Source organism: Pelecanus crispus, chromosome 3, assembly GCF_030463565.1.
Source record: "Pelecanus crispus isolate bPelCri1 chromosome 3, bPelCri1.pri, whole genome shotgun sequence".
Taxonomy (NCBI): domain Eukaryota; kingdom Metazoa; phylum Chordata; class Aves; order Pelecaniformes; family Pelecanidae; genus Pelecanus; species Pelecanus crispus.
Genome location: NC_134645.1, coordinates 116,474,726 through 116,497,203, shown reverse-complemented (window position 1 = coordinate 116,497,203; position 22,478 = coordinate 116,474,726). Strand labels below are relative to the sequence as shown.

The window sequence follows — 22,478 nt, the reverse complement described above, 5'->3', positions numbered from 1 at the left end:
TCCTTCTTTCTTTTTTATTGTTATTGTTAAAAGAATGGAATACTAAAATGTGGTTGGTCCTATTATGAACGCGAGAAGTGCATGCACATTTCTTGTAAAGAGTTATAATGAGCTCCAGTTTGGATTGGGCATCACCAATGAACCAGTGATCTCCTAAATAAGTTAATTTTTTAACAGATTACATTAAGTTCTTAATATTTCTCAGACTCAGTGGAACGGCAAAAATTTTTTACACAGGAAGCTTTAGAAGTTGAGAGGTTCTGGACTGTCTCCAAATTGCATGCTACTTCTTACAAAACATGAACACATCACAGCTGTGTAAATATAATATTGGTGTTGGCAAGATGATTTCTAGAAAATATATGCTTACCCAATACTTATTTATTTTTTCTGATTTGGAGTTCTTTTTAGCAGTTGTGCACATTAGCATCTTCCTTATGCTGTTGAGAGCCCAGGAAAATTCTGCTGCAGTTTGGTGAGAGACTTTTTTGACCTTTGCTGTGGAATTGAATTCAGTGTCCTATTAAGTGTTCCAGGCCAGTCCAGACACTTGCAGCAGAATTCCTCCTTACCAGTATGTGAAAAGAATTGCTAAGTGGTCTAGTGATCTTTTCAAACATAAAAGGAACTGGCCTGTTTATGTAACTCAGTTGTGATGGTTTGGGGGTTTGTGGGCTTTTTGGGTATTTTTTTTTCTTTTTTTAAAATGTGCAACAAGGTGAGTATTTCTGTAGTTGAATAGAGTTGGCCTCAAGTTTAATAGGAATTGTAGTTGCCTTTCGGTATTTAGGTATGATAAGGTAGCCCAGGGCAGGTTTCACCAGGCTCCAATCTTCAGCTTTTCTGTAAGAAGCTAGACAGCAGCATCGCTGGCTTCGGTAGGTATCGTAGAGCCAGGAACTGCTAGTGCTGCCAGGCTCAGTACATAATGCTGTCTTGTGTTAACTGAGGTTTTAGAAGAGCCAGGTTTAGAGGATATCTGCTGCAAAGAGATGTGACCGAAAGAAGGGATGTTTACCATTTGGAATTATCGCCTGAGCTCAGGCAGTTTAGCTGAAAGAAGAAAAGTGTTCCTTGTTTTAGAACTCAACTTATTTCTCACTGAAGCTCGTCCAAGACTCTGCTGGATACTTCTTGCTTCAGTTCATTGCCTGCAGCATGTTGTGCAAGCCCGGGTGCAGTTTTAACACCTGATCTGAGCTATCCTAATGTTTCCACACAAGCACTCTCCAGCTCTTGTTTACTGAAAAGAACTTCAAGAGGGAGTGAAAGGCCCTCATGATATGGTGGATGAGGAACTGGCTGCATGGTTGCATCCAGAGGGTAGTGGTCAACGGCTCAATGTCCACATGGAGATCGGTGACAGATGGGGTCCCTCAGGGGTCTGTATCGGGACCAGTACTGTTTAATATCTTCACTGATATTAGCATATTGATATTAACATTGCATTGATTGAGTGCACCCTCAGCAAGTTTGCAGATGACACCAAGCTGAGTGGTGCAGTTGTCATGCCTGAGGGACAGGATGCCATCCAGAGGGGCCTGGACAAGCTGGAGAGGTGGGCCCATGTGAACCTCATGAGGTTCAACAAGGCCACGTGCAAGGTCCTGCACCTGGGATGGGGCAACCCCCAGTATCAGTATACAGGCTGGGGGATGAAGGGATTGAGAGCAGCCCTGCGGAGAAGGACTTGGGGGTACTGGTGGATGAAAAGCTGGACATGAGCCGGCAATGTGCACTTGCAGCCCAGAAAGCCAACCGAATCCTGGGCTGCATCAAAAGAAGCATGGCCAGCAGGTCGAGGGAGGGGATTCTGCCCCTCTGCTCTGCTCTGGTGAGACCCCACCTGGAGTACTGCGTCCAGCTCTGGGGCCCTCAGCACAGGACAGACATGGACCTGCTGGAGCGGGTCCAGAGGAGGGACACAAAAATGATCCAAGGGCTGGAGCACCTCTCCTGTGAAGAAAGGCTGAGAGAGTTGGGGTTGTTGAGCCTGGAGAAGAGAAGGCTGCAGGGAGACCTTATTGCAGCCTTTCAGTACTTAAAGGGAGCTTATGAGAAAGATGGGGACAGACTTTTTAGCAGAGCCTGTTGCGATAGGAGAAGGGGTAATGGATTTAAACTAAAGATGGCAGATTTGGACTAGATATGAGGAAGAATTTTCCACAGTGAGGGTGATGAAACACTGGACCAGGTTTCCCGGAGAGGTGGTAGATGCCTCATCCCTAGAAACATTCAAGGTCAGGTTGGACGGGGCTCTGAGCAACCTGATCTGGTTAAAGCTGTCCCTGCTCACTGCAGGGGGGTTGGGCTAGATGACCTTTAAAGGTCTCTTCCAAAGCAAACCATTCTATGATTCTGTGATTCTCAGCCTTCATCCAGAATGGTGGGTCATCAGGTCTGATGGAGATCCTCCTGAGGATGAAAACTGAACTGCTTTGTCTTCAGTGTTATAATAATTCTGAGTGATGCTAGGAAGCACTACAGCCTCACTGCCAAGTTGTCATAAGCTGTGAGAACATGCTGTGTCTTGTGGACAGCCTTTTTTAAAATTCTGCACTGCACATCTCTTCCATAGCTGCAGGAGCCTCCGTTGAGATGGAGTTCCAAGATCCATCTTCATCTTTTGACCTTCATCTTTTGAGGTGATGAGAAAAGTCTCAGGTAAAACACTGGCCAGAGACTACCAAAAGGAAGCTTTATATGAGAACTGCTATAGTAAGTGTGCTACTCAGGCATGAAAGAGAGGCTTAGTATTTGAAACACAGGAGTAACACCTTGTCCAGAAAAAGATCCTTTAGATCTCTTCATATGCTGAAGTACAGAAGGCAGAAGTCATTGTGCAGAATGTAGGGACTGTCAAGATGCCATGTACTGCACAGAGGGGACTTACCTGTTTACTTGGCTTTGATGCCAGAGATCATAGAAGCTAGTCTGACTGTGGTATTAAGAGTATCCAGTACTTGAAAACACATTCAGAGCAACACCCAAGTTCTTTGGAAGAACAAGTATGTAAATGAAAGGAACAGAAATCTAGGAATGTTATATTTAGGTGAGCCTTTGGGCTTTAGTTTATTTCCCAGTATTAAAATGTGTTCATCTGTATTCTTTGTACAAAGAATACATTAGGTCTTCTGAAAAGAGTTAATTTCATTTCTTACTCTGGGATTATCAAACTATGTGCTATCTGGTTCATAGTATAGAAAGCAGAAGTTAACCTGCTCTTCATTCTGGAACTGAGAAGTTAAAACTTCCTTTAGGTTTCAGCTTCAGCATGGAGTCGTAGAAGACGAGAGGCATTTGCCAGGAGGACATCTGAAGTACTCCTTAGGTCTCTGCAGTATTTAGTCATCACTTCAGCTTTTGCCTGCCACTTCATGACTTTCCAGGGTTCTGGTTTAGTACATAAATAAAAGCTTTTGGCACTTCGTATCGTACCCAAAAGAAATATTGTAATTTGGTGTCTAATTGTTACATGTCAATACAGTTCCCAAAGCAAAATGTTTCTCTTCCTTTCTTTAAATATGTATTTTGACTTTAGTTGTTGCTGCTAACATTCTGTATTAATATTCAGCCAACGCTGATGGCAAAATGCACGAAGAACTTTGCAAGATGACTTAGAAAAGATTTGAGCTTGAGAGACAGAATAAAAGATGAGTGTATTTTTGATACTTCTCTAACTTCATCCAGGATTTAATTTCATCCATCCATCTGGTCTCTGGAATGAATGCAGTGAATTTGATTAAAGGAAACGAGGCTTCTGAGTCTGAACCAGCATGCTGGCAGATCTGATGATGCTTCTGCGTCATTTAGCCCCTGCATTTTTAGACTCTCAGTGTGAAACAAAGAGGATGAAGAATCATTCCATTAATACAACTGTGTTAATATGTTAATTAAAATAACTTTTTTTAAAAAAAAACAACTTTGCTGTTCTTTAAAAAATAGCTTTTCCTTTTGTTTTTTTCCTATCTTTAAGTAAAAACCAAGGTGTGACTATACAAATTTGCCTATAACTTGATTTACTGTCTGAATTAGACAAAACTGTTATGTATCTGCTATGTAGGGCCTAGAACTCATAACTTGTCAAAATTTTTCTGAAGTTTGTCCCTGCATTCAGTGAGATAAGGAGCAGTCTGATATGGTGTGTTGAAACCAGTGGTAAAAATAATAAAATTGGTCAATTTTTGAAAGTTGTAATCAAGAAAAACCACTGTGGAGTAGGCAGGGGAGAACACGTTACCGGGAATTGTCATTTCAGTCCATATTGCTTCTCGGGTAAAAAAAAAATAGATGTTTTCAAACACATTCCTCAAACAAAATATTTTGCGCTATATTTCTTACGTTTTTCTGGTCTACTGATAGACTAATTGTTTAAAGACTCAGAATTATTTTTAATTGAGCTGTTTGAATTCTTACTGTTGCACAGACAGGTATGGTGCGCTGCGATACAGCTGTGGGAACGCCCGACTACATATCGCCCGAAGTTTTGAAATCGCAAGGGGGTGATGGTTATTATGGACGGGAATGTGACTGGTGGTCTGTCGGAGTTTTCCTTTTTGAGATGCTAGTTGGTAAGTAGTGATTTCTTCTGCTAATGAGATTATTGTTGAGTCTTTGCTCTGCCTTTAGCTGTACTTTGCTGCAAGGGGGCTGGCTGTCCCTCACTATCTCACAGCCTCTGACTTTTGGCTGATGCTGTGGCTTCATTCCTGTTCTCTTCGCTCTCTGTCGCTCTTTTACGCTGTGACAGCTGTTTGCGTGCTTGCTCAGTGATTAGTGCCCTGACTCGGGTTCAGCTTAAAACTCATTCTTAGACTACTTTTAACTGGGGTCAGCTACCTCATCATCTCAGGAACGTTTGTGCCATCTCGGGGGCAGTACTGAGTTTTCAGGCATGTGGAGATGGGAAAGGAGTGGGAAGGGCAGGACTTCTTTTTTTTTTTCCTTCTCTTCTTCCCTCCTCCCTTCTTTCTTCCTTTTTTGCCTTTTGTTTCTCTCCTTCCCCCCCCCCCCCCCCCCCCCCCTTTTTTTCCCCCCAGCACTAGCAATGGTATGGCTTGGTTCTTTCTTTTATGCTTGAGTCAGGATTTTCCAATAAAATACACTGGACTGCTATGGCAACGAACATAGAATATAATCTGTCAAGGAGATGAGTCATCTGCATCTTAAAATACAGTGACAATCAGTATTATAGTCTGGTAGCAAAATACTGATTATAGAAGGATGAAATTGAGCATATAATTATTAAAAATCCAAATCAGCATGTTGAGGGAATACTGCGGATGTGATGTTTCTGGTATCCTGAGCCAGGAAAGACATTTGGATATGTGATGCTATTACAATCTCTGTGTCTTTCAGAATTAAGGCATTTTGACTTACAAAAAGTGTGTTTTATAATTAAGTGTCTCATACACGATTTTAGCAATAAATAAAATTCTAAAGTTACTAAAATACTGGACATAGCTGTCCAGAATGTTTTCTCAGAGACGCTTCCCCCCCACCACGCCTTTCTATCTGAGAGGGAGGATTCTCCTCTTTCGATCCTTCTCATGAAAACATTTTTTTAAAGTGAAAGTACAGTTTTTGCAGGACCTAGATTATATGAGGGAGCCTGTACCTGATTAGGACAAAAATCCATCTATATTTCAGTGCAACACACTGTGTTTTTATTCCAAGGTATGGGTTGCTAAGCTTAAGGGCTTTATTTGGTATAAGTATTCCTAGAGTTTGGAGTTGTGTTAGAAAACTTGTAATATTTCATAGGTCTCCTGTATTTTTCTTCCCAAAGTATATCTTATTTCAGTATTTGAAGCTATGCTATTTTTACTACTTTCTTTTCCCTTTCTTCTTTAGTACTGCACATAATTTTTTTCTTGTGTATACTCTAGACTGAAAACTTCACTTTCATTAGCTGTGTGATTTTTTTCAGACACTTTTTGTGATGGGAGTGAAATAACAATTTTGTTTCTGTTTCGGTTTTAGCCGTGCCATAATCCTACATGTGATTAACACTGTACCCTTTCCACTGAATTCTTGTCTTCTTTCTTCGTGCTTTTCATGAAGCCTCCTTCCTGCTTTTTTTTTTTTTTTTTTTAATCTGAGCCTCTTTCTTCCTCTGAAGTGGATGTGATTTTCTATCTATGCAGTCTTCTTAAAATGTTAAAACCTGCTTCACCTTTATACTGGTAATTACAATTACAGGGCCTAGTTATGCCCTGTATTTTTTTTATTTGTTGTCCTCAAATTGTCATATTCTAATCTCAATTGGATTTTCTGTCTGACAGCACCAACATGGTTTCCTTCAATGCGTTTGTTTACAAACACAGTGGTTTTGAGTCTCAGGTCAAATTCATTTGACAAAGTGTTTAGAAAAACATGCACCTTCTCTTCAATAGCAGCGTAGCTTTTCTGGTCCTTGGGTTTTGAACTAGGAGTGATGATACTATTCAAGACAGATCCTCTACTCCCACATACATATTGTTAAGAGACAGGCACCGATAAAATGGTTTGGAGTATTTGATATGGGTTAACTTTGACCTTTGATTAAACCCTTATCCCTTTATTATCCTATGGTATTTTGACTATTGAAGCTTTCTTTTTTTTCACTCTCAGCAACATGTAACATAAACCAATGTTAACGTTATCATTTCCGTTCTTAAATAGCCTTATCAGTTTCAAGGTCCCATTAACAGCAACTACTTTTAAAAGCCGTTGTGGACTTTCACACTTGGTTTTCTCTTGATAATCTTACTTAGTTTCTCTATATCGCACACACTGGTAGACAGTATCTATTTTTGTTTGTGTTTACATATCCGTTTCTGTCTATGGTCTTCTAAAAATTTACGCTCTGAAGAAAGCACAGAAAGCATTCTGTTTTGGTTTTAGTAAAGAGACAGTACTAATGAAAACGGCACTACTTTTTATTGTGCACTTAACTAAAAGCTAAAACATTGGTCAGAGAATGGATCCTAACACTACCTTAGTTCACTGAGTTAGGGTAGTTTTGAGATACGGACTAAATCAAAGCTGTTTCTGAGACCGAAGACAACCGAGAAGGGGAAGGTTTGGAAAGAAGGGGGCAGCAGCAAATACCGGTGATCCCCCCTCCAATGTACTGGTACGGCTACCTAATGAATTTACTATTAGTCCAGATATTTCATTAAAGGTGGAAACTACTAGTATCTTATTTTGCCATAAAATGACAGAAAGAGGCTAAAGGTAGGATTGTTGCACTTACATTCTTTTTGAAAGCTGAATGGTTTTTGTCTGTTGGTCTGTACATTTTTTCAGCTTTTGAAATTTTTAGTACCCTGTTGGAAGCATGCAGTCAGCATGCTGACTGACTGGCCTGCCACGTGATCCCCGTCTGCATGCAGCGCACCGGGATGGAGGAAAGAGCCGAGCTTACGTGATTCATTGTTCACCTTCTCCATTAAACTGTGGATTAGTTGTGCAGAAGGATTTGCGTAAAAGTTTCGGCCTCTTGGTTACTGACCCGAACCGCTTGTATATTCAGAATGTTGTCAGTTAACTTGAACATCAGTTATCTTTATCGATACTGATTCTGTTCAGTTGTCCCAGTTTTACCTTTCTTAAGGATATATGCAAAGAAACTGGATTTAACTAAAACCTATGCTGCAAACCTTCGGGTGAGAAAGGTCTGTGATTTTAAAAGCCACCTGCCTATGTTAGTATGGGCACCCAAGCTAATATCAGTCAACAAGATTTGTTAATATGGGTTTAACAGCGCAGTAACAGACTGTGAAGGCTCCTGCTCAGAGCTGACTTGCCTTAGGCAGCTCCAGGGGTAGGCAGGGTAGACCTGCGTGCCTCTGAAATGCGCTTTGGTGGATTCCCTCCAACAAATGTGTGTTAGCAAATCTTTAATGAGTTTTGGTCCATTATACCCATGGAAGCTCTTAAAGATGGGGATTTATGTGGGTGTCAGCCATCATGTAAATTAGAAAACACAGTAGTAGTCTTCAGGTAGAACAGAAGATGTAATTCACCCAGCAAAATTTTTGTAGTGATGTGCAGCGTGGAAAACAGTTTAGTTTTGTAACACAGGCATTTTGGGGAAGGAGTATTTTTAGTAGTATATGTTATTTTGTACCCTGCATTACAATTTTTTTTTTTTTAAATAAAAGACTGTTTTAAATAAAACTGCCTGTAGACTTTTCTTTATATCTTTTGTCTTTTTCAACTTACGTGACTTGAACATGACTCAAAATCACAGTCAATTTACTATTTTATTTTCAGGTGATACTCCTTTTTATGCAGACTCACTGGTAGGAACATACAGTAAAATTATGGATCATAAGAACTCATTACATTTCCCAGATGATGTGGAAATCTCTAAGCATGCAAAGAACCTTATCTGTGCCTTTTTAACTGATAGGTAAGTGCATGTATTATTCTGGTACTGTGTTTATTTTGGACAGTATTAGCACGTGTACACTGTAAAAATTAATTCCTTCCATTACTTCTCCTGATGTCTGTTCAAATCTCTTCTGCAAAACCTCGTGCTCTCTAGTTTTTCTTTTGGGGTGTTTTTTCCAGGTATTGTATTTTATTTCTATGAGCAGTTCTGACAGCTCTTGTTAACACCACAATTTGTGCCAGCCAAACCCTTCCAATTGCAGTGTGTAATACAGTAACAAACCTGTAAGGTTGGAAGTAATTTGTAAGCTCCAAGGCAGGGAGCAAATTGTGCGCAGTGTCTAAGTGGGTATTACTTAAAAAGATGAAAGCAAATACTTTTATGAAAATAAGCATGTATTTACTGAGTTTGTTTAAGCTTTCTTAGAATGTTTGAACTTTTTTTCATTTGCTTTGTTGTATTAATTGACAAGTATAGCTAACAAACCAGCAAGGAAATTGTTTTGGCTATAAATAGATCCTGGAGGTCTCCCTTTGTGGAACCGACACGCATTGATACTAAGCTGTGTGAGCTGCTTCTTGACCTGAACGCTTACATTTTCTGTAGTTCCAGAAAGCAGAGATCATTTTCAGTTTCTCTGATTTAAAAAAAGAATGCTGTAGGTCCATAGTTAACTCTGGATCGACGATGCCTTCTTATGCTTTCCTGTTGTCACTTGGACTTGGCTGCAGCAGAGCATCTAGCCTTTAGAAAATGAGGGATTAGAAAAAAAAAATGCCTTATAATGGTATTTGCATTCAAAGAGAGATTGTTTGTTCTGTTGAGCAAGATTGTGGTTACTCAGGAAGGATGTGCTTTAACAGCATTTTTCACCCTTAGTAGCTGAAGGGTAGAGAGAAAATATGAGTAGAATTTAATAATGTAAATGCGGCGAGGTGTACTTCCACTACGTGTGTCCGTCTTCCTGTTTATATTTAATACAGTTCTCAGGCGATTTATTTGAAACAGATGCCTTCTTTCCGTATGCGTGATCACTGCTGAAGCCCTTAAAGAAGGAACAAGCATTGACCTTATGATTTATTAGTTCTTTTTCACGCATTGTTTTTATGTCCTGTTCTTGTAGATAGCTTTAAAAGAGACTCTTCTGGTCAAACTGAAAGTTTCATGTTGCACTTAAGATTTACTTCTGCAAATATCAGCAAAAGATGTGTCAGGGTTAGTTACGGGGCAGAGGATGGAATTCTTAAAATACTTATTTCAGTCCAGCTTTGAATAAGTGTTCTGTGCAGTAAGTCAGACCTTCCTTCACTTGCGTCTTAAGGTTTGTCATGTGGTTTGGCAGACATGGAACTTCTGCAGTTTTTTTTTCCCCCCGAGGGTGTTGGGTTTTTGTTTGTGTTCTTAGTTTTTTCTTCGTTTTTGCCTCAGTGCTCTCTTTCTTGCTTTACTCCCCACGTGGCAGACTCCAAATTCTGGACATTTTAGCAGTCGCAGGGAGAGTGCATACTAAGAAACAGAGTACATTTTGTATAAGAAACTGCAGATCAGTGGTTGGTGGTTTTAAAAATTTTTTTTCATTTCACCATTAATGTGGTTAACACAGACAATCTATACTGAAAGTTTCTTTGCTGCTTATGAACAAGTCCAAATTTAAATAACAAAAAACAAGTGTTGTTTTTCCTAATGTGAATTTGGCTTAATTGCTGTGTTTAGGGATGTGCGGCTTGGGAGAAATGGGGTAGAAGAAATAAAGCATCACCCTTTCTTCAAGAGTGATCAGTGGAACTGGGACAACATTCGAGAGAGTAAGTAAATTAGCTTAAAAATTCTATTTTTATTCAGTATTTGCCATAATAGAAATGAAAAAAAAAAACTTTAGGCTGTGTAAATGAAGTAAGTATTTTCTATCTATCAAGAATCTTGCTCAAACTTCCATATTTATAATTTGTATTATAAAAACTTTTTTCAGTAAGGGTTATTAAACCCACATTTTTCCTACTGGAATTATCCTTACCTTTATCATGCTTTTAATGTATAGATTTCTGTGTTGAACAACAGAACTGGATGTTTTAGAAATCTAACTAAAAAGAATGCATGTTAGGTTCTGTTTCTTCATGGCTTTTCTTGTTTTGTTTGGGGATTTTTTGTTGGTTTTTTGGGTTCTTTGTTTTGGTTTTTTTTTTTTTTTTAACCGTCTGTAGTTAAGATGGTGGTTTGACAGCAGTCTTGTCAGTTTTACTGCTTTTCCTTTAAGGCATTGTGAACTTGATAGCTTTAGGCAAAAAACCAAAGTATGTCAGTTCAGATCATGAGCTTGATCGTAGCTTCTGAAGTCATATATTTACTAAAGTTTCTTAAAATGATGATTGTATTTAGAGTTCTGTTCTCAAATGTGATTACCTTAGCAAATACATTTTGGGCATTAGATATTCTATGCATTAGGCAACTAATGTAAAAATAGATTTCTGTAGAAAAAAATGTTTACAGTAATATTTACAGATCTGCTGCATGGTTAATAGATGTTTAACTAGCAGGACAACTTACAGGCTTTTTAACATTACAGAGATAGCAGTATATAGCAAGTGGCTGAATCTTGGAGTGAAGTTGATCTTTTCTCCCCTTTTTGTAGCTGCTGCTCCTGTTGTTCCTGAGCTTAGCAGTGATATAGATAGCAGTAATTTTGATGACATTGAGGACGACAAGGGAGACGTGGAAACCTTTCCGATCCCCAAAGCCTTCGTGGGAAACCAGCTGCCTTTTATAGGATTTACCTACTACAGAGACAATTTGTATGTAATACTTTAATATACATTTTTAGAAATACACCTGCAGATTTTTCTTACATCCTATCCTTTTTTCACTCTAGATACATAATTTATTCATTGCGTTATATTCATATATGTCCAATTGTGAAGATACACAATGCAGAGTTTAAGTAGAATATATCATTCGCTACTATTTTGGTTATTTTGATAACTCTGATTAAACACAGTATTTTTATATGCACAAAATTATATAGTCTCTCAGCAACATCTTTTAGGATTAAAATACTAACAGATTTGTAATTTAGTTCTGAAGTGGCTTTTTCTTAGTAGCTTTAGAAGAAGTTTACACAAGATAATAGCTTGCTAGGACTCAAATAGTTAAGACATAATTGTATTAATTAAAAAATTATAAGCTGCTACAGATTTGAAAACATATGTTATACTTCATTTAAAAAAAGATTCAAATCGGAAAAATGCACTCACACTGAAATAAAACAAGCTTCATTCTGAGAATAGCGTAGGACAAATCAAGACTTGAGAGAATTGATTAAAATTACTTGATTGGCAAGGTTGCCAGAGTTGTTGAAAACTTGAATAAGAACTGGAGGGATTTGTTTTTGTTTTTGACAGGTTGCTAAGTGACTCCTCTCAGTCTTGCAGAGAAAATGAATCCGTGCAATCTAGTAAAAATGAGGTTAGTGCCTTTTTTTGTAAGTACTAATGGTATGATTAACTAATTTTGTTAATGTCTGTTAGGAAAAGACAAAGTCTAAAATAACTTTTCAAGAAATTTGGGGGGGGCTTTTTGTCTTTTAATGGTCCTCAATAAAAATGATATTTTTTATTTACAGGACAGCAAGGAGGTAAGTGTATTATTTGAACTATGAAAGGAATAAAAAAAAAGCTACATAATTTGTGTGAATGTGAAATATCTTTAATATTTATTCACCAAAGTGTTAACAGTAAACACGTTTTATTTTGAAACAGTTGTGCTCAGTCATTAAGGAACTATAGTATAAAGATGAACGAATACAGATTTTTCTTGAACTCTTTTGGCATCTAGAATTTGTTTGGAAAACAAATGTGTAAGGCTCTGTTTGCCACAAACAGCATCACTCTTGGGAAGGTTCTGAATTTTGGCTCCATGCTTGCCTAAGTGATTCATGACTGATTTATTCAGTTTGGAAACGTAAATTGTCACCTGCAGCGATAAAGGAATGTTTAAATCATGCTCTCAGTTGAAGTGAGTGTATGGAGCATGTTTATCTAGCTTTTGAAGATTGACAATTGAATTTAAATTTGCAGATGACAGGGGAATGCTATGGATTTTTCATGTACTTACTTCATTATGTTACTTAAACATTTGTGTTATTCAAGTGTAGATAGTATGTTGTTAACTTTTCTTAAAACTTACAACTCCTTTTCAAAGTTTAAAAAATAAGTAAAGGAAACGCATTATGTATTGACCAGCATAAATTTAAATGCAAATGTTCATCAGACTCTGCTTCATTCCTTCCTGTCATTGCTGAATAGATGAATAGTTTTAGACATTGCTGAATAGATTAATAGTTTTACAGATTCCCTTTTAAAAAGAAATGCTACTGCTGTATAAAATACATAGTGTCACATTCGTGATATTTGCTTTATGTTTTGATAGTAAGTGTTGTTGGTAAAATTTTGCATTTCACTTCTGACAACCTTTTTCATTTGTATTTTCTCAAGCAATTAATCTCTGTTCTTGGTGTCCTTTTCAGTGTCCCTGTTCTGGGAATCTTCTAATTGTAACAATTATAAAGTGTGTTAGAAAACCACGTTTACATTTTATGTATGGAGGTTAGAGGAGGAGGGGGAAGGGAGGAAAATAAATGCACTTGAAAGCCTGAAGACATAAGACGATTCCAAAATTTATTATTTATAATTTATTTCATGAATATTTGGGTATGTGACTCACAATTTCTTTGTAATATTTTAGTAAGCAAAACAAAGCATTTCCAAACTTGAAAAGTGTTTGTTAACTTCTGTATGTGTTAGACTAAGAAATTTTTCTTTATGTGAGGTCATTGAGTATGCTTAGTAATATTATCTCAATATTGTTCAGTTTGGTCATGTGCCCCCCTTTTTATTTTTTTTTTTAATTTTATTTAGAGAAGACTATCCCAAAAATTCTGCTCCAGTGGAAAGCCTCTGTCTACAGACAAAGAGTACAGCAGAGGGCCAGTAACAATATTTTTTGCCTGTAGAAATGTCATGACTCACAATCTGTGGCACGTAACTCTGCGATGGTTAGATTTAATGTAGCCTGCAGCAGATTTCATTACTATGGATCTGTATGTTTGAAATCATTATGATTAATACATTGTAAAGATGTAACCTTCTGGTGATGGTTTTAAAATAATGTAGTGGAAGGCTGAATTAATTTTCCTCACTTTCTCTTCTTTTGTTATTTAAATGAATTACATTTGTTTTATGTGATAGCATTTTTATATGTGGGCCATGCTTTTTTGACATTTTACACAGTTTCAGAAAAAACTAAACAAGCTAGAAGAACAGCTCAGTAATGAATTACAAGCCAAAGATGAACTAGAACAGAAGTACAGGTGAGACTGTTTTGATGTGTTTGGTATATTTACAAAGAAGTTTTATTACACCTTTTGTTTCTAAATGCTTAAAAGCATTTTAATCCATTTTGGGGATCCCCAACCCCGCAAGCAGAGCTTACTGTAAATTGCTGGCTTAATTCTTGCTACTCCTGTGACAACTGTTTTCTTTTTTTTGCCTTAACTCTCCCTAAGAATCTCTCTATTGTTTGAGTGAATTTCCCCAGTCCTTGAAGTTTCATGTGATTGCTGAAAATAGATTATCTTACATAAAATTAATCAGACACATCCAAACATTCTAATTTCTGTATAATCAGCAGGGTTTAAAAATATTTTTCAAATTTCTTCAGGTCTACTAATACTCGTTTAGAGAAGATAGTGAAAGAGCTAGATGAAGAGGTAAGTCCGTAGTTACTTCTTATTGGAATTAGGACTTTACCATTTATGGGAGGCTTTTTTCCTTAGGGAACAGCAAATTACTTTTGAGTAGCTGTGTATTTATAGCAAGTAATACCAGTTGATTTCTTGATATTCACAAGCATGAAATTGTTGTCATTGCTAAAATATTTTCATTGTGATTTCTGCACTACAACTACACATTTGTTTCCAGAATCCGTTTTTTAATTTGGAGGACAGAGTAATATGAATAAAATCCATATACGCTTCTAATAACTGAAGATGTGAAAGTAGTGTTGCTAGAAGAGGAAGCCCATTCTTTGTGCTGTTCAAAGAGTGTCAGTACAAGGACCCTCTTTCTTGCCCAGCTTTCCACTTCAGTGCTACTACAAATTTGTCATATCTTTAGTGAACGTGTACAACTTAATGTATTGCGCATCCAGGTGTGTGTTGAGACCTTACAGTACATGTGTATTTCTGTGCTTCCTGAGTCACTGCTAGGTAGGTTTACCAGATTTATCAAATCCAAACAATCAAACAGGTTTTAAATTGTAGAAGCTCCTGGCCATAGTCTTCCTGGGCTGGATTTGACCATGTGTTCCGATACGCTGTGTTTGCAGCAGGCAAATGGACTGTGTCTTTCTCCATTACAAACTAAACTGAGTGCATGAGCTGTCTTTTTATCATTTAAAGAATACCATTCTTCTGTATGTAATCAGTGGTGTTTTTTTAAAAATATATCCAGATAACTTCAAGGAAGAATGTAGAGTCTGCAGTCAGACAATTAGAAAGAGAGAAGGCTCTTCTTCAGCATAAGAATACAGAATACCAGAGAAAAGCAGAACATGAAGCAGATAAGAAACGCAATTTGGAAAATGAGGGTATGTTGAACCATGCTTGAACGATTCTGTTTTGATGTGGGTTTTTTAAAAGATAAATAAATGAATTACAGCTCAAATTAAAGCTTTTTCATGACAGTGATTAACAATGTTGATTTTTTTTTTTTGTTACAGTTAACAGTTTGAAAGACCAGCTTGAAGATTTAAAAAAGAGAAATCAGAACTCTCAAATATCCAATGAGAAAATCAATCAACTACAAAGACAGGTATGCCTACTTTATATATGTATATTTTAAAATAATAGCTGTTTGAACTACAGATTTTACTAGTAGTGGAGGGAGTTAGAATGTGTAGTGGCGTTTTAAAAGCTGTTCTTTCTTGTCATGTTTTGGTGTGCAGAAGTAATCTTAAAATACATACCTTTTTATTTCTTAGTATATCTTCTTCTTAGTATTCTGCAGTGGAAATGGTAGGTGTTATATTTTAATTGTTTCTGAAGTATGCTTTTATCAATCCGTAGTTGGATGAAGCCAATTCTTTGCTGCGATCAGAGTCTGATACTGCAGCCAGGTTAAGGAAGAACCAGACAGAAAGCACAAAGCAAATCCAGCAGCTGGAAGCTAATAATCGAGAACTACAAGATAAGAATTGCCTGCTAGAGAATGCTAAACTCAAACTGGAGAAGGACTTTCTCAATCTTCAGTCAGCTCTAGAATCAGAAAGGAGAGATCGAAGTCATGGATCAGAGATAATCAGTGATTTACAAGGTATTCCCGCAAGTGTTCTGAAGTTAAACTTGCTTCTGATTTCAGAAATAAAAATAGGTTTTGATGATGTTATTTGAGCTTCAGACTGTGACTAGATTAGCATGCTGTTCTATACAATGTTCTGTAAGTGTGGACACACGTTTAAGAGAAGATATATGATAACACATTTAAGAGAAGATATGTGATAACATTTATAAAATGTTACTGATAACTTTTAAACTCACTCTGAAGGGAGATGTTCTTAATAATCAGAATTAGAAGCTGTTACATTTGAAAATTTTTATCACGAAGTAGATACGGTACATTCTTTTTCCACACTCTGCCCAGCCTCATTGATGTTTTCATCACTTTTAGGTCGAATATCTAGCCTGGAAGAAGAAGTAAAAAATGGAAAGAGTGCATTAGCCAAACTGGAAATGGAGAAGAGACAATTGCAGGAAAAGCTTACAGATTTAGAAAAGGTAACAGCACTTCTAAGTGAACATTGGTGTTACATTCTTATGGAATTTTTAAATTTCTGCTTTTATTACTTGAGACATGGAGACAAAATCTATGCAAAAAATAAGCCTTGTTTTCAGTGTTTATTCTTTCTTTTTCTTTAATTTTTTTGTTCATTGTTTTTGCAATATGAGAAGTGGGGAAAACAAGACGGCATTTCCCTTAAGATCATAATACATTATACTTCTAAAGTGCATGTACTCCAGTGTGTAGGTTAACAGTGCAGAAGCACCATTTAATTTCACCTGATTTTTTTTCTTTAAACTCTCAATATTGCTAAAAATAAAAAAGCTGCTGCTGATATTTTTTTTTCTACAAATTTGTCATTGAAACAAAAGTATTGAAAAAAATACTCAGTAACCTTAATCTTTGAGCTGCTTTTATGACAGAATGTTGGTTGTTAAGGCAGTAATTCTATAATTGTTTGCAACTGGGAATGTCATTGTGCATTTTTGGAGCACTTTGCCATTCATAGAAAAACATTTGTAGAAATGAGTTCTCAGTTAGCTCCTCAGAGTCTGAGCTGCCTCTTCTACTCTTAGCATACTTCCAAGCAGCATGTTACTGTTGTCTGAATTTTTTTCTTTAACCTGATGTATTTAATGTTTTATTTCAATGTAATTTCTTCTTTAACAGGAAAAGAGCAACATGGAAATAGATATGACATATAAATTCAAAGTTATGCAGCAGAACCTTGAACAAGAAGAAGCTGAACATAAAGCCACAAAAGCACGATTAGCAGACAAAAATAAGATTTATGAGTCTATAGAGGAAGCAAAATCTGAAGCCATGAAAGGTATGTATTTGACATCACAGTTGGACTTAGGTGTAAATTATACAAAGTAGATAATATAATCTTTTAATGCTAGTGGAAGCCTAAGTTTAGGCTTTTTTCCTTGATTACCCTGTTCTTTTAAATATAATTAGTGTCATAAAAATGAGTCATAGTCCTTTCGTCCTTGCTTTGCTAGGTTAAAGACGCAATGTTTTAGACTTGGAGTAAAACAGGTTCTCCATTGCACACACCACTAATTCTTTTCCTGTGCTATTGTATTCTAAATTAATTTTTCTTAAACTTATATTACTAAAACTGCTTGAAACATTTTTAAGAGCTTATCTGTGTTCTTACTCAGTGTACTCATACCTTTTTGTGTCTTCCTAAATAAAGCATGTCAGCAACTTAATGATTTAAATATGTAGACCAGATAGAGTTAGAAATAGCAAAGCCTTTGCTAGGCTTCCATAGTCACTGTGCATATTCTGGTGCATCTTATGACAATTGAAATCCCTTGGCGAGAGGGATAATTTCTGAACAATTCCAGAAGATGGCTCTTACTTTTGAATTAAATGGTTTATTGCAGCTACTTAAAAAGCTACTTACAGATCCTTGCAGATCTTCAAATGACGCGCAAATGATTCAGTAATAATGGCTGAATCACTTGGCGTATCAGGTTCCTGAACAGCTTCAACTCTTTAAATGATTTCGAATTACCATAGTCAAAGCAACACTTCAGATGGATTATTTTTAAAAATCCACCCTTTTTATCCATCTCAGATGTGTTGCAGATAAACTGGAAGTTATCTTCAAACTCAAAAGTAGGAAATAGCTGTCAGTCAGGAATGCTTGCAGAAGCATCCTCTGGGAGTGGGTTTATGGTGCAATCTTTCTCTTCAGTGTTAAAAGGTTAAACATGTTGCTTATTGTTAATATGGGATAGACCTCCTCCTCCTCCCCTGGCCCTCCAAAAGCCCCTGGTTTACACTGACTAACATCTTAAATCTCTTGCTTCACAGAAATGGAGAAGAAACTTTTGGAAGAGAGAGCTTTAAAGCAAAAAGTAGAAAATCGGTTGTTAGAAGCTGAAAAGCAGCGCTCCATGTTGGACTGTGATCTCAAACAATCACAACAGAAAATCAATGAGCTCCTTAGGCAAAAGGATATACTAAATGAAGATGTAAGGAACAATGACAGAAGGAGTCTTGAGTGGAACCTGGTTTTCAATGTTGTAATATTTTCCCTGTTATAGCTATATTTAGGAATGTTTGTGAATGCAAATGGTAGCAACTTTTTCATTCTCTGTATTCGGAGCTTTAAAAAGTCTACTTTACAGTGTGGTTTCATTTTTCTGAAATATTTCAGTGTTATTGATCTTAAAAAGTTTTTCTTCTGGAATTTAAAATGCTGTGAGATTGACATGGAAAAAATAACTTATTTATTGTGTGCTAATGCCTTTATTCAGGAAACAGCTTTGACGTATCGAAAGATGTGAGCATGTTGTACAAAAGTGTAGAGGAAGTCAATAAGAGACACTGTTTAAATGTTGCTTTCCTGTGTAGGTCTGTAAAATTCACAGGTTTCTGTTTATTTTTCAGGTAAAAAACCTGACATTAAAAATAGAGCAAGAAACACAAAAGCGCTGTCTCACTCAAAATGACCTCAAGATGCAAACACAACAGGTCAACTCCTTGAAAATGTCAGAGAAGCAGTTAAAACAGGAGAATAACCATCTTCAGGAAATCAAATTAAGTCTGGAAAAACAAAATAATGAACTCCGCAAGTATGCAGAGTTGCTCTATATTTTTTTAATAATGTTACTGATTTGTAATTATTTTTTTGCAAAAGCTGAGAGCATTATTAATTTAATAAAATTGCTGCACAGGATATGCTACTCTACAGTGCAAAACTTGTTTAAAATAATTTACAGTGACTCTAGTTGAGATTTGCCTTAGTGATTCAGCAGTGTATAGACTAGTAGTAAAAGATGTTTGTTACGTTGAAAATCTTAAAAAAACAGCTTAAAAATAGAGTGAGGACTTCAGAGAAACACTTATTTAATAGAAAATCTAGGTACTTTTTTTTTTAATGACATAGGACTGCAGTGAAGAGGAAAGTTACTAGCATTATTAGTTCAGAAGAACTTATCAGAGTTCTAGAATACTAATACAGAGCTCTGAAGCATAACCATTGGAAATATCCAGTACTAAAGATGTTTAAACACATCTGTTGGGCCTTCAAATAGGAGTTTTGTTAAATCCCTGCAGTTCTTCAAGGACTTAAAAGCAATATTTGCACCTGATAATAATTTTTTTTTTTTTTTAACATAAAGGACATTCTTGTGAATGAAAAGACAAGTTTAGCACATATATCAGATGAATCTCATTCTTAGCCTCTTTATGACTTCTGGTGGTTTATCTCCTTGTGCTTTATCTTTTCTGTCAGCAAGATGCAGTTACTCACCTAGCAGGTGGCTTCGTGTGGCGGTTGCTGTAGTGTGAAACACTGGCAGAAAGCTTTTCTGCTGCATGACTGTTCTTTGTTATGGACTGGCTAATTGACTTTGAGTTGTTTTAATAACAGAGGAATTCAAGAAATGAGGCGTGTCAATGAATACAGACATGTTTTCACAGACTAAACTCGAGCAAACGAGAGACCCAAAACAATCTGTCAGATCAATGACATTTTGCATGGAAATAAGAGTCTGTCGGTGGCCATTTCCTTTATCAGTCTCTCTTACTGGTTAAACTATGTGACACTGTTGTAGTTAGTGTGTTAACAGTATTAAACTGATTTCTTATTAGTGCAGTTTTATCAGCTGTATAAGTGAAAAAGAGAGCTGGTACCTAGAGGAAGCCTCAAGTTTAATTGCTGACCATACTTTGGTCAGGAAATGACTGAAGATCTTAAGAGTGTGAATGCTGTCTTATGTTTACTGGTTTGGGATATCTCAAAAAAATGGGTAGACATGGCACTTTGGGACACGGTTTAGTGGTGGTGTTGGGTTGATGGTTGGACTGATGACCTTAGAGATCCTTTCCAACCTTAATGATTCCTAGTTTTTACTTTCATTAAAAATAATCCAGCCACCAAGCCAGGAAACATGAAATTACTACTCTACCCTTAATTGATTTAGTGGTGGACTTGGCAGTGTTAGGTTAATGGTTGGGCTGGATGATCCTAAAGGTCTTTTCCAACCTAAATCTATGATTCTATGATCTTCATATCCTTTCTTCTAAAGTGTGTTATTCCTTTCTAGGGAGCGTCAAGAAGCAGATGGACAAATGAAAGAGCTTCAAGACCAACTTGAAGCTGAACAGTATTTCTCAGTATGTTTTATGCTTCTTTATTTTTATAGTAATCTGATTACTAACTACAGTGTTAGCTTTTCTTCTTCCTCCTCAGCCATCCAGGCGCTTCACATTTCTAATCTAAAGCTAATCCTTTTTCTTGTGTCCGTCTTCAGTCTTGTCTGCAGCCTTGTCATCCATCACTCCTTGTTCTTGCTCACTGAGCAGTGTGAAAGAGCTCGTGTTAAAAAATGTCTCAGCTTTGGGAGTCCCAAACACAGTTTAGAAGGAGGAAATCAAGCAGCTTATTTTTCCAGTGTGAATAATTTTCTGTGTGTTTCATGCCTTTTACATTCAGCATCTCTTCCATGCTGCATGGAAGAGAAGAGCTGTATTCTCAGAATCACGTGGTGTGACAAAACATGTGCGTTTAAGGCTTGGAAGGAAATTTTTGGATTACAGCCAAACTTGGTAGAGATATGTGGTGGGTTGACCTTGGCTGGACGCTCTATCACTCCCCTCCTCAACTGGACAGGGGAGAGAAGATATAACAAAAGGCTTGTCAGTCGAGATAAGGACAGGGAGATCGCTCAGCAGTTACCATCACGGGCAAAACAGACTCAACTTGGGGAAAATCAGTTTAATTTATTGCCAATCAAATCAGAGTTAGGGTAATGAGAAATAAAAACTAAATCTTAATACACCTTCCCCCCACACCTCCCTTCTTCCCGGGCTCAGCTTCACTCCTGATTTCTCTACCTCCTCCCCCCGAGCAGCACAAGGGGACAGGGAATGGGGGTTGCAGTCAGTCCATCACACGTTGTCTCTGCTGCTCCTTCCTCCTCAGGGGGGAGGACTCCTCACACTCTTCCCCTGCTCCAGTGTGGGGGTCCCTCCCACAGGAGACAGTCCTCCATGAAATTCTCCAACGTGGGTCCCTCCCACGGGCTGCAGTTCTTCACAAACTGCTCCAGCGTGTGTCCCTTCCACAGGGTGCAGTCCTTCAGGAGCAGACTGCTCCAGCATGGGTCCCCCACAGGGTCACAAGTCCTGCCAGCAGACCTGCTCCAGTGTGGACTCCTCTCTCTCCACGGGTCCACAGATCTGCCAGGAGCCTGCTCCAGCGTGGGCTTCCCATGGGGTCACAGCTTCCTTTGGGCACATCCACCTGCTCTGGTGTGGGGTCCTCCCCGGGCTGCAGGTGGATATCTGCTCCACCATGGACCTCCACGGGTGCAGGGGCACAGCTGCCTCACCATGGGCTGCACCAGGGGCTGCAGGGGAATCTCTGCTCCGGTGCCTGCAGCACCTCCTGCCCCTCCTTCTTCACTGACCTGGGTGTCTGCAGAGTCCTTCCTCTCACATACTCTCTCTCCTCTCTCCAGCTGCAATTGCAGGGGTGTCCATCCACGCCCCCCTTCTTAAATACGTTACCACAGAGTCGCTACCACCCCATTGCTGATGGGCTCAGCCTTGGCCAGCAGCGGGTCCATCTTGGAGCCGCCTGGCGTTGGCTCTATTGGACATAGGGGAAGCTTCTAGCAGCTTCTCACAGAAGCCACCCCTGTAGCCCCCCCGTTGCCAAAACCTTGCCACGCAAACCCAGTACAAGATCTGTTGGGAGTTTTTGCTTTATTGTGGTAAGGTATGACAGAATAAATAGGTATTGTACTTAAAAATCATCACTAGCACATGGAGGTTAATTTATATTCACAGTCTGCAGCCAGTCGCACTGCAGGTAGAGCCCAAAATGCTTGTTTCTGAATTAAAGGAAACTTAAGATTTTACTGTGGTCTTTAGGTCAGTGAGAAGGACTGTCTGAAGTTTTAGTAGATCAAGAAGTTGCACACATTAAAGGAGAGAAGTGGAGAATTGAGGTCAGTTGAGTGTTGTGGATAGGCCAGAGACTTGAAATTCCTGCACTAAATGCACTTGCAGTTGTCTGTTACTTTAACTGTATACAGTCATTTGACTGTACAGAGCAAAATAATTTTTCTTTCCTTTCTAGAGCTCTAGATTTGTATCCATTTCACAAAAAATTGAATTTCAAATGTTTTTCCTAATCGGTTTTTTCCCTTCCTCCTATACTTTTTTGCTATTTGTCATGTTGTTGTAATGGATTTGTATGGTTAAAATTAAATTCTACCTCCCTCCCTCCCTCCCTCCCTCTA

General features: G+C 37.9%; 1 protein-coding gene across 5 annotated transcripts in view; it reads left to right on the top strand.

The window, feature by feature from the left end:
* The window catches only part of ROCK2 (Rho associated coiled-coil containing protein kinase 2), a 102,689-nt gene that overhangs the window by 65,090 nt on the left and 15,121 nt on the right, over window positions 1–22,478 (top strand). For 3 of the 5 annotated variants that reach the window (XM_075707214.1, XM_075707217.1, XM_075707215.1), the window contains exons 6-20: window positions 4,427–4,571; window positions 8,260–8,398; window positions 10,094–10,185; window positions 11,010–11,169; window positions 11,776–11,839; window positions 13,663–13,742; window positions 14,093–14,141; window positions 14,884–15,019; window positions 15,152–15,243; window positions 15,498–15,744; window positions 16,099–16,205; window positions 16,879–17,038; window positions 18,037–18,197; window positions 18,616–18,800; window positions 20,277–20,346. In XM_075707214.1, coding sequence (XP_075563329.1) covers window positions 4,427–4,571; window positions 8,260–8,398; window positions 10,094–10,185; window positions 11,010–11,169; window positions 11,776–11,839; window positions 13,663–13,742; window positions 14,093–14,141; window positions 14,884–15,019; window positions 15,152–15,243; window positions 15,498–15,744; window positions 16,099–16,205; window positions 16,879–17,038; window positions 18,037–18,197; window positions 18,616–18,800; window positions 20,277–20,346 — 1,887 coding nt within the window. Of the gene's footprint in view, window positions 1–2,577; window positions 2,719–4,426; window positions 4,572–8,259; window positions 8,399–10,093; window positions 10,186–11,009; window positions 11,170–11,775; window positions 11,840–11,996; window positions 12,009–13,662; window positions 13,743–14,092; window positions 14,142–14,883; window positions 15,020–15,151; window positions 15,244–15,497; window positions 15,745–16,098; window positions 16,206–16,878; window positions 17,039–18,036; window positions 18,198–18,615; window positions 18,801–20,276; window positions 20,347–22,478 lie in introns of those variants that run through there. The other 2 variants (XM_075707213.1, XM_075707216.1) reach the window with 2 other exon arrangements.